This window comes from Oncorhynchus tshawytscha, linkage group LG03 (genome assembly GCF_018296145.1).
Source record: "Oncorhynchus tshawytscha isolate Ot180627B linkage group LG03, Otsh_v2.0, whole genome shotgun sequence".
Lineage (NCBI taxonomy): Eukaryota > Metazoa > Chordata > Actinopteri > Salmoniformes > Salmonidae > Oncorhynchus > Oncorhynchus tshawytscha.
Window position 1 is genome coordinate 7,261,481 of NC_056431.1, and position 12,500 is coordinate 7,273,980.

Genomic DNA, 12,500 nt, shown 5'->3' on the forward strand with positions numbered 1-12,500 from the left:
CCTTCCCCTTCTCTTTCTCTTTCTCTTTCTCTTTCTCTTTCTCTTTCTCTTTCTCTTTCTCTTTCTCTTTCTCTTTCTCTTTCTCTCTCTCTCTCTGTGTCTCTCTCATTCGCCTTCTCTCTCTCTTCTCTTTCCCTATCTCGCTCTCTCACTCTTGCTCTCTCTCCTTTGCCTTCTCTCCCCCTCTCTCTCTCTCGCTTCTTCGCCTTCTCCCTCTCCCTCTCTTCTTCTCTCTCTCTCTCCTTCTCTCCTTGTGTCTTTCCTACAGGCCTTGGAGACAGATGGAAAGGTGTAGTTGTGGACTAATCTTCTCTCTCCAGCCCTGTCAATAGTTCTCAATAACAGTGAAATAGCACAGACTCCATCCAATCATTGGTCACGCTCAGGGGCTAAGCCAAGACCTTATTGGTCATCAGTGCAATCTGCTCCCTGGTAATAGCCAATCAGATGCATCCTGTGGAATGCTGACAGATCCGCCATTGTTTTGATTGAATGCCACTTCAGCTGCCCTCGATCAATATGCCATCACACACACACGCACACGCACACACAAACTGTACTGCAGTCACTGACACACACGTGTGCACACATACATTGGCTGGCACACACATATGCAGGCATACACAAGCATGGATAGTGACATACCGACACACACACTGACACACACAGATTCCCCCCACATACAGACACTCAGACACACAGATCCCCCACTCCACCCCCCACACACACACAAACACCCACTAACTCTGGCGTTGTGAAGATAGATTGAGAAAAGGGGAGCAGCTGTTCTGACTCCAGGTCCAGTTCTTTAGAATAGATGTGTGGTGCAGTGTGTCTATTCACAATACAGGAAATACAATATATTACAGGACACACTTCATTACACAACTCAGTCAGATCCAGAGAGCAGAGTGGCACGGTGACAGAGCAGCATGTGGCAGTGGTCTCACTGTGACGTCTGTGTGTGTGTAACCTCTTGCATAACGGCTTCAGTGTTCAGATGGCAACGCTACCTGAGCCTAATGACAGGAACAGTGTGACCTGGTGGAACATTACATGCACTCACTCACTCACTCACTCACTCACTCACTCACTCACTCACTCACTCACTCACTCACTCACTCACTCACTCACTCACTCACTCACTCACTCACTCACTCACTCACTCACTCACTGATTCTAGCAAGGGAGTGACAGTGAGAAAGGTGAGTGATAGTTCATTTAATTTGTAAAGTGCTTTTCTCATACCCAAGGCATCAGATCCAGTGGACAGGAGAACTGAACTAACATACAGTGCCAGTCAAAAGTTTGAACAAACCTACTCATTCAAGGGTTTTTCTTTATTTTGACTATTTTCTACATTGTATAATAATAGTGAAAACACGAAAACTATTAAATAATACATATGGAATCATGTAGTAACCAAAAAAGTGTTAAACAAATCAACAAATATTGTAGATTTTAGATTCATCGAAGAAGCCACACTTTGCCTTGATGACAGCTTTGCACAATCTTGGCATTCTCTCAAATAGTTTTTCCTTCACTCTGCGGTCCAAACCATCTCAATTGGGTTGAGGTCAGGTGATTGTGGAGGCCAGGTCATCTGATGCAACACTCCTTCACTCTCCTTATTGGTCAAATAGCCCTTACACAGCCTTTGTCCTGTTGAAAAACAAATGATAGTCCCACTTAGCGCAAACCAGATGGGATGGTGTATTGCTGCAGAATGCTGTGGTAGCCATGCTGTTTAAGTGTGCCTTGAATTCTAAATAAATCATTGACAGTGTCACCAGCAAAGCACCCCGACACCTTCACACCTCCACGCTTCATGGTTGGAACCACACAAGGGGAGATCATCCGTTCACCTACTCTGCGTCTCACACAGACACGGTGGTTAGAACCAAAAAATCTCAAATTTGGACTCATCAGACCAAAGGACAGATTTCCACCGGCCTAATGTGCATTGCGAGTGTTTATTGGCCCAAGCAAGTCTCTTCTTCTTATTGGTTTGCTTTATTAGTGGTTTCTTTGCAGCAATTTGACCATGAAGGCCTGATTAACGCTGTCTTCTCTTAACAGTTGATGTTGAGATGTGTCTGTTACTTGAACTCTGTGAAGCATTTATTTGGGCTACAATCTGAGGTGCAGTTAACTCTAAGGAAATGATCCTCTGCAGCAGAGGTAACTCTGGGTCTTCCTTTCCTGTGGTGGTCCTCATGAGAACCAGTTTCATCATAGCCCTTGATGGTTTTTGCGACTGCACTTTTTTTCCGCAATGACTGACCTTCATGTCTTAAAGTAATGATGGACTGTCCTTTCTCTTTGCTTATTTGAGTTGCTCTTGCCATAATATGGACTTGGCATTTTCCCAAATAGGGCTATCTACTGTATACCAACCTTACCTTGTCACAACACAACTGATTAGCTCAAACGCATTAAGAAGGAAAGAAATTCCACAAATGTACTTTTAACAAGGAACACCTGTTAATTGAAATGCATTTCAGATGACTACCTCATGAAGCTGATTGAGAGAATTCCCAGAATGTGCAAAGCTGTCATCAAGGCAAAGGGTGGCTACTTTGAAGAATATATTTGATTTGTTTATCACTTTTTTGGTTACTACATGATTCCATATGTGTTATTTCATAGTTTTGATGTCTTCATTATTATTCTTCAATGTAGTCAAATATAAATAAATAAATAAATAGTCAAAATAAAGAAAAACCCTTGAATGAGTAGGTGTGTCCAAACCTTTGACTCATACTGTAGGTCCTTGAAAGCGTTTCTGAATCGCTCAGTCTTTAGCTATGCCTTAAACGAGTCCAGAGACTCTGCAGCCCTGACAATGACTGGAAGTTTGTTCCACAGCTGAGGGGCCACACAACTGAAAGCTCTGTCACCCGTAGTGTTTAGTCTGCTATGGGGCTGCTGAAGGGAGATGGACCTGGAGGAGTGAACGGTGTGTGTGGGGCAGGAGGGTAGGATGAAATCAGACAGCTACTTGATGTGAGAGAACAATAAAAGAAAGGGAGAGCCTAGGGGGAGAGGGAGAAAGTAAGAGCTACAGGGAAGAGGGAGAAAGGGAGAGCTAAGGGGGAAAGGGAGAAAGGAAGAGCTACAGGGAAGAGGGAGAAAGGAAGAGCTACAGGGAAGAGGGAGAAAGGAAGAGCTACAGGGAAGAGGGAGAAAGGGAGAGCTAAGGGGGAAAGGGAGAAAGGAAGAGCTACAGGGAAGAGGGAGAAAGGAAGAGCTACAGGGAAGAGGGAGAAAGGAAGAGCTACAGGGAAGAGGGAGAAAGGGAGAGCTAAGGGGGAAAGGGAGAAAGGAAGAGCTAAGGGAAGAGGGAGAAAGGAAGGGCTACAGGGAAGAGGGAGAAAGGAAGAGCTACAGGGAAGAGGGAGAAAGGGAGAGCTAAGGGGGAGAGGGAGAAAGTAAGAGCTACAGGGAAGAGGGAGAAAGGGAGAGCTAAGGGGGAAAGGGAGAAAGGAAGAGCTACAGGGAAGAGGGAGAAAGGAAGAGCTACAGGGAAGAGGGAGAAAGGAAGAGCTACAGGGAAGAGGGAGAAAGGGAGAGCTAAGGGGGAAAGGGAGAAAGGAAGAGCTAAGGGAAGAGGGAGAAAGGAAGGGCTACAGGGAAGAGGGAGAAAGGAAGAGCTACAGGGAAGAGGGAGAAAGGGAGAGCTAAGGGGAGAGGGAGAAAGGGAGAGCTAAGGGGAGAGGGAAAAAGGGAGAGCTACAGGGAAGAGGGAGAAAGGGAGATCTAAGGGGAGAGGGAGAAAGGAAGAGCTACAGGGAAGAGGGAGAAAGGGAGAGATAAGGGGAGAGGGAGAAAGGAAGAGCTACAGGGAAGAGGGAGAAAGGGAGATCTAAGGGGAGAGGGAGAAAGGGAGAGCTAAGGGGGAAAGGGAGAAAGGAAGAGCTAAGGGAAGAGGGAGAAAGGAAGAGCTACAGGGAAGAGGGAGAAAGGGAGATCTAAGGGGAGAGGGAGAAAGGGAGAGCTAAGGGGGAAAGGGAGAAAGGAAGAGCTAAGGGAAGAGGGAGAAAGGAAGAGCTACAGGGAAGAGGGAGAAAGGAAGAGCTACAGGGAAGAGGGAGAAAGGGAGAGCTAAGGGGAGAGGGAGAAAGGGAGAGCTAAGGGGAGAGGGAAAAAGGGAGAGCTACAGGGAAGAGGGAGAAAGGGAGATCTAAGGGGGAGAGGGAGAAAGGAAGAGCTACAGGGAAGAGGGAGAAAGGGAGAGATAAGGGGAGAGGGAGAAAGGAAGAGCTACAGGGAAGAGGGAGAAAGCGAGAGCTAAGGGGAAAGGGGAGAAAGGAAGAGCTACAGGGAAGAGGGAGAAAGTAAGAGCTACAGGGAAGAGGGAGAAAGGGAGAGCTAAGGGGGAAAGGGAGAAAGGAAGAGCTACAGGGAAGAGGGAGAAAGGAAGAGCTACAGGGAAGAGGGAGAAAGGAAGAGCTACAGGGAAGAGGGAGAAAGGGAGAGCTAAGGGGAGAGGGAGAAAGGGAGAGCTAAGGGGAGAGGGAAAAAGGGAGAGCTACAGGGAAGAGGGAGAAAGGGAGATCTAAGGGGGAGAGGGAGAAAGGAAGAGCTACAGGGAAGAGGGAGAAAGGGAGAGATAAGGGGGAGAGGGAGAAAGGAAGAGCTACAGGGAAGAGGGAGAAAGGGAGATCTAAGGGGAGAGGGAGAAAGGAAGAGCTACAGGGAAGAGGGAGAAAGGGAGAGCTAAGGGGGAGAGGGAGAAAGGAAGAGCTACAGGGAAGAGGGAGAAAGGGAGATCTAAGGGGGAGAGGGAGAAAGGAAGAGCTACAGGGAAGAGGGAGAAAGGGAGAGCTAAGGGGGAGAGGGAGAAAGGAAGAGCTACAGGGAAGAGGGAGAAAGGAAGAGCTACAGGGAAGAGGGAGAAAGGGAGAGCTAAGGGGGAGAGGAAGAAAGGGAGAGCTAAGGGGGATAGGGAGAAAGGGAGATCTAAGGGGGAGAGGGAGAAAGGGAGCACTAAGAGGGAGAGGGAGAGCTACGGGGAGAGGGAGAAAGGGAGAGCTAAGAGGGAGAGGGAGAAAGGGAGAGCTATGGGGGAGAGGGAGAAAGGGAGAGCTACGGGGGAGAGGGAGAAAGGGAGAGCTAAGGGGGAGAGGGAGAAAGGGAGGGAGAGTAAAAAAGACAAGCGTGAGGGAAAATGAAGGCATGGAGGGAGGGAAGAGAGATGAAGAGGCAAAACATCCTCACCTCCCAGGGGTCAGATGGAAGCAGTCAAGCTGCTGTGTTGTGCCTACAGGGCAACTCACACAGATACCAGACACACATCACACACATCTCCATCTCAGAGGTCAAACTGAGGGTCATGACCAGCTGACGGTGAGCAGAAACAAGACGCTATACAGCACACACATACGCTTCATCTTCTTGTCTATTCTCACACACACATCAAACTGTCACTTAGAATGGGGGTTGTCACTCAGAGTGAGTGAGGGTGGTTTTGCAGCAGGCAGAGCAGAGCTGTGTGTGTTTCATGTGTGGGTCTTATGATCATAACAAGCTCTTTAAATAGTGATTTAACCATTGGTGCTACAGATGTGTGCACAGAGTGAGAACGATTGTGTGTGCATGTATGTGTGTTTGTGAGTGTGTGTCTGTGTGTTTGTGTATATTTTGGTGTTGTAACGTATCCTCCCGTCCTTTAGGTGGCGAGCAGGCAGCCAGCAGACCGTTCTCCATGAGGAGCAGTAGAAGATGCCGGCTCTGCCAGCGCTGCTGCTGTCGATACACTTCTCCTCCTTCCTGCTAGTTACCATGGCACCACGCTCCGGAAGCCAGGCCGCCCTGCTCTCCTCCGTCCGGATGGGTGAGTGTCCATCTATCAATCATCCATCCATCCCTCTTTCCATCCCTTGATCACCCTCAGGTGTCTGTCTCCCCCTCCTCCCCCGGTGTCTCACCCCCCTCCACCAGGACACACCCACTCACTCACCTGGCCTTCACACCCCTCGTAAATACTCTGCTTGTCTCCTCTCTTTTTGTCTTATTGTCTAATGGTGAGTAACATCAATGTTTTCTCCCGTTCCATATCTCTCCGTCTCCCTCCCCATGTAGCTGCGATCCTGGATGACCAGTCAGTGTGTGGGCGTGGGGAGCGGCTGGCTCTGGCCCTGGCCAGGGAGAACATCAACAGTGTGATGGAGGGAGGGGCTAGAGCCCGTGTGGAGGTGGACATATTCGAACTGCAGAGGGACTCCCAGTATGAGACCACTGACACCAGTGAGTAACACCACTACAGACCACTAAGACCAGTACTAACTAGGCTGCAAATCCAAGATGGCGTAGCAGTCTGTCTTTGTGTTTGTCTTTGTCTTATCCCTTGTATATAGTCCTTTTTTTTGTATTTTAATCTCACTTTCTATCTACGAACTAAATATACTTTCCTACAAACTTTCCTGCAACCTTTCCTGCAACCTGCCTCACCCAATGTGGTACGGATCTGCTATTTTTATTCCTTATAACTGGAACCTCCATCAGGAGCCGGTCAGCTAACTAGCTACCAGCCAGCTTTAGCTCGGACAATACCTGCCAGTCTGAACAGCACGATATCAACCCAGAGCATATCGGATTGCTTCTCTCTGCCACATCACAACCGAGTGATTACTGTTAGCTAAAACCTCTGTCCCGAAGCAAGCATCAGTTAGCCTTGAGCTAGCCTCGAGCTAGGCCCATATACCAGCTAATTCTTGGGCTACAATGCCTCTTTGCCAATTGGCCTGGACCCTTTCTTGTCCACACGGAGCCCCGCAGATCCATCACGACTGGTCTGCCGACGTAATTGTCCGATGTGGTTTCAACAGGCCGATTGGCGATGTCTCCGAAGACCCATCCCCGGCCCGCTGGCTTTCTGAACGCTGTGTCTCCCGCTCGCCTAGCGTAGTAGCAACTACCGAACGGCTCCCGGACTCACCTATTGCTGCTCAATGGACCCTATGATCCCTCGGCTACACAGCCGATGCCCGCTGGACTGTTTCAATAACATGGTACCTCATTCTGTTTATCTGTCGGCCCCAGCCTCGAACTCAGGTCCTGTATGTACCTAACTGACCCGCTCTGCCCATTCATCGCCATTTACCCGTTGTTGTCTTAGCTCTCCCGATCAACACCTGCGATTGCTTTATGCCTCTCTCTAATGTACATATGCCTTGTCTACTGCTGTCTCAGCAAGTTCTTATTGTTTTATTTCACTGTAGAGCCCCCAGTCCCGCACAACATGCCTTAGATAGCTCTTTCGTCCCACCCCCACACATGCGGAGCCTCACCTGGCTTAACTGGTGCCGCCAGAGATGCAACCTCTCTCATCGTCACTCAACGCCTAGGTTAACCTCCACTGTACTCATATCCTACCATACCCTTGTCTGTACATTATACCCTGAATCTATTCTACCACGCCCATAAATCTGCTCCTTTGATTCTCTGTTCCATGCGCACTAGACAACCAGTTCTTATAGCTTTTAGCCGTACCCATATCCTACTCCTCCTCTGTTCCTCTGGTGATGAAGAGGTTAACCCAGGCTCTGTAGCCCCCAGTACTACACCTATTCCACAGGCTCTCTCATTTGTTGACTTCTGTAACCGTAAAAGCCTTGGTTTAATGCATGTTAACATGAGAAGCCTCCCCAAGTTTGTATTATTCACTGCTTTAGCACACTCCGCCAACCCTGATGTCCTAGCCATGTCTGAATCCTGGCTCAGGAAGGCCACCAAAAATTCTGAAATTTCCATCTCCAACCACAACATTTCCTGTCAAGATAGAAATGCCAAAGGGGGCAGAGTTGCAATCTACTGCAGAAATAGTCTGCAGAGTTCTGTCATACTATCCAGGTCTGTACCCAAACAGTTTGAGCTTCTAATTTTAAAAATCCACCTTTCCAGATATAAGTATCTCAATGAGGCAGCTTGTTATAGACCCCTCTCAGCCCTCATATGTGCCCTGGACACCATATGTGAATTGATTGCCCCTCATTTATTTCAGAGTTCGTAGAGTTAGGTGACCTAAACTGGGATATGCTTAACACCCCGGCCTTCCTACAATCTAAGCTAGATGCCCTCAATCTCACAAATGATCAAGGAACCTACCAGGTACAACCCTAAATCCGTAAACATGGGCACCCTCATAGATATCATCCTGACCAACTTGCACTCTAAATACATGTCTGCTGTCTTCAACCAGGATCTCAGCGATCACTGCCTCATTGCCTGCGTCCGTAATGGGTCCGCGGACAAACAACCACCCCTCATCACTGTCAAACGCTCCCTAAAACACTTCAGCAAGCAGGCCTTTCTAATTGACCTGGCCCGAGTATCCTGGAAGGATATTGACCTCGTCCCATCAGTAGAGGATGCCTGGTTGTTCTTTAAAAGTGCTTTCCTCACCATCTTAAATAAGCATGCCCCATTTAAAAAATATAGAACTAAGAACAGATTTAGCCCTTGGTTCACTCCAGATTTGACTGCCCTTGACCAGTACAAAAACATCCTGTGGTGTACTGCATTAGCATCGAATAGCCCCCGCGATATGCATCTTTTCAGGGAAGTTAGGAACCAATATACTCAGTCAGTTAGGAAAGCAAAGGCTAGCTTTTTCAAACAGAAATTTGCATCCTGTAGCACAAATTCCAAAAGGTTTTGGGACACTGTAAAGTCCATGGAGAATAAGAGCACCTCCTCCCAGCTGCCAACTGCACTGAGGTTAGGAAACACTGTCACCACCGATAAATCTACGATAATTGAACATTTCAATAAGCATTTTTCCATGGCTGGCCATGCTTTCCACCTGGCTACCTCTACCCTGGCCAACATTTCGGCACCCCCCGCAGCAACTTCCCCAAGCCCCCCCGCAGCAACTTCCCCAAGCCCCCCGCTTCTCCTTCACCCAAATCTAGATAGCTGATGTTCTGAAAGAGCTGCAAAATCTGGACCCCTACAAATCAGCTGGGCTAGATAATCTGGACCCTCTCTTTCTAAGATTTTAGAAAGCCTGTTCAACCTCTCTCTCGTATCGTCTGAGATCCCTAAAGATTGGAAAACTGCCGCGGTCATCCACCCCTTCAAAGGGGGAGACACTCTAGACCCAAATTGTTACAGAACTATATCTATCCTTCCCTGCCTTTCTAAAGTCTTGAAAAGCCAAGTTAAAACAAACAGATCACCGACCATTTCAAATCCTACCGTACCTTTTCCGCTATGCAATCTGGTTTCCGAGCTGGTCATGGGTGCACCTCAGCCATGCTCAAGGTCCTAAACGATATCATGACTGCCATCGATAGAAGACAGTACCTGTGCAGACCAGTAATATCAGTACAGACCAGTAATACCAGTACTGAACAGTAATACCAGGACTACAGACTTTATGTACAAAATAGATTGAGGATTTCATTCAGTAGTTTGTGTATTAGCTCACAGACCAATGACTTCTATCAGGATACAGACACTTGCTGTTCCCGTTGCAAGAAGTCACCACCCTGCCGCTGGCCACAGCGTGCTGGAGGGAGAAGTGACTGTGTGTGGACGTGTGTGAATGTACAGTACAGTATGTGTGTGTGTGTGTGCTTGTGTGTGGATTTATTCATGTGTGTGTGCTTGTGTGTGGCTTTATTCATGTGTGTGTATGTGTGTGTGTGTGTGTGTTTGTGTGTGTGCATGTGTGTGGATTTATTAATTTGTGTGTGTACTTGTGTGTGGATTTATTAATGAGTGTGTGCTTGTGTGTGGCTTTTTTCATGTGTGTGTATGTATGTGTGTGTGTGCATGTGTGTGGACTTATTAATGTGTGTGTGTGTGTGTGTGTTTGTGTGTGGCTTCATTTATGTGTGTGTGTGTGTGCGTCCTTGACCAGTGGGCAGGACACTCTGACAGGCGTATTTGCCATCAGGGTCCTTGGATCACAGACCTCATCTTACAGCTGTAGCTGTATGACACACACACACACACACACACACACACACACACACACACACACACACACACACACACACACACACACACACACACACACGCCAGAGGTTATGGATGATGAGGATGGAGAGATGTAGAGGATTGAAATGGAGCCCAGGGGGAATTTCAGTAGTCTGAAGCAGCTTCCTCTCCTCATCTCATTACCTTCAGCAGAACTGACGTGAAGATGCACCATATACAGTGCCTTGCAAAAGTATTCATCCCGCTTGGCGTTTTTCCTATTTTGTTGCATTACAACTTGTAATTTAAATAGATTTTCTTTTGGATTTCATGTAATGGACATATACAAAATAGTCCAAATTGGTGAAATTAAATGAAAAAGATTACTTGTTTAAAAAATTCTAAAAGATAGGAAACTGAAAAGTGCTGTGTGCATATGTATTCACCCCCTTTGCTATGAAGCCCCTAAATAAGATCTGGTACAACCAATTACCTTCAGAAGTCACATAATTAGTTAAATAAAGTCCACCTGGGTGCAATCTAAGTGTCACATGATCTTTCGCATGATCTCAGTATAAATACACCTGTTCTGAAAGGCCCCAGAATCTGCAACACCATGAAGACCAAGGAGATCTCCAAACAAGTCAGGGACAAAGTTGCGGAGAAGTACAGATCAGGGTTGGATTCGAAAAGAAATATCAGAAACTTTGAACATCCCACGGAGCACCATTAAATCCATTATTAAAAAATTGAAAGAATATGGCACCACAACAAACCTGCCAAGAGAGGGCAGCCCACAAAAACTCACAGACCAGGCAAGGAGGGAATTAATTAGAGGCAACAAAGAGACCAAAGATAACCCTGAAGGAGCTGCAAAGCTCCTTCAGGGGATGAATAGTTATGCACTCTCAAGTTTTCTGTTTTTTTGTGTCTTATTTCTTGTTTGTTTTACAATGAAAGATATTTTGCATCTTCAAAGTGGTAGGCATGTTGTGTAAGTCAAATGATATCCCCCAAACAATCCATTTTAATTCAAGGTTGTAAGGCAACAAAATAGGAAACATTCCAAGGGGGTGAATACTTTCGCAAGCCACTGTACTTACTGTAGCCCCATGATGTGTGCGATTATTGCCCCCTGTCAATCATTGACTCTTGTGTCCCTGTTACTGCCTAGGTTCAACAACCATGGTTACTGTGACACAGTGCAGTGTGGCAGGAAGGCATGTTGGCCTTAATCAGTATGTCAGTGGCATTGATCAGTAACAGGAGCTGATCATTGAGCAATATGTTAACTATTAGACAGAACAGACCGACTTACAGACTGACTGACAGACTGAACACGCCCTAACAGTAGGCAAGATGGAGTTTCCACCTTGCTGCTATGTTTCCAACCTTTCCCCATCAGTAGTCACAAAGGAAAATAGATAATTTTAAGGTGTAGGCAATGGCTAGGTTCCACTCTACAAACTCACTCCCTTCCCTCTGCCCGTGAAGGGAAGGTGGCATAATGGAACCAAGCCAGAGAGTTAAACACTTTTCTAAACAAGAAAACAAGGAGTGAGTAAGAGTTCTGAGGTCCACAAGCATTAGAAACAATAGACTGCACTTCAACATTTATAGCAACAGACAAAAAGATAGAAATACATTCCCACCAGACTAACAGAGCACCCAGACTAACAGAGCACCCAGACTAACAGAGCACCCAGACTAACAGAGCACCTAGACTAACAGAGCACCCAGACTAACAGAGCACCTAGACTAACAGAGCACCTAGACTAACAGAGCACCTAGACTAACAGAGCACCTAGACTAACAGAGCACCCAGACTAACAGAGCACCCAGACTAACAGAGCACCTAGACTAACAGAGCACCCAGACTAACAGAGCACCTAGACTAACAGAGCACCCAGACTAACAGAGCACCTAGACTAACAGAGCACCTAGACTAACAGAGCACCTAGACTAACAGAGCACCCAGACTAACAGAGCACCTAGACTAACAGAGCACCCAGACTAACAGAGCACCCAGACTAACAGAGCACCCAGACTAACAGAGCACCTAGACTAACAGAGCACCCAGACTAACAGAGCACCCAGACTAACAGAGCACCCAGACTAACAGAGCACCTAGACTAACAGAGCACCCAGACTAACAGAGCACCCAGACTAACAGAGCACCCAGACTAACAGAGCACCTAGACTAACAGAGCACCCAGACTAACAGAGCACCCAGACTAACAGAGCACCCAGACTAACAGAGCACCCAGACTAACAGAGCACCCAGACTAACAGAGCACCCAGACTAACAGAGCACCCAGACTAACAGAGCACCTAGACTAACAGAGCACCTAGACTAACAGAGCACCCAGACTAACAGAGCACCCAGACTAACAGAGCACCCAGACTAACAGAGCACCTAGACTAATAGAGCACCCAGACTAACAGAGCACCTAGACTAACAGAGCACCTAGACTAACAGAGCACCCAGACTAACAGAGCACCCAGACTAACAGAGCACCCAGACTAACAGAGCACCCAGACTAACAGAGCACCTAGACTAATAGAGCACCCAG

The 12,500-nt window shown here is 47.2% G+C and overlaps 1 protein-coding gene across 3 annotated transcripts in view; it reads left to right on the forward strand.

The window, feature by feature from the left end:
• LOC112244144 (glutamate receptor ionotropic, kainate 5-like) overlaps positions 1-12,500 on the forward strand; it is a 121,586-nt gene that overhangs the window by 74,932 nt on the left and 34,154 nt on the right. For 2 of the 3 annotated variants that reach the window (XM_042308868.1, XM_042308880.1), the window contains exons 4-5: positions 5,676-5,836; positions 6,085-6,249. In XM_042308868.1, coding sequence (XP_042164802.1) covers positions 5,725-5,836; positions 6,085-6,249 — 277 coding nt within the window. In that variant the 5' untranslated portion in view covers positions 5,676-5,724. Of the gene's footprint in view, positions 1-268; positions 290-5,675; positions 5,837-6,084; positions 6,250-12,500 lie in introns of those variants that run through there. The other variant, XM_042308873.1, reaches the window with a different exon arrangement.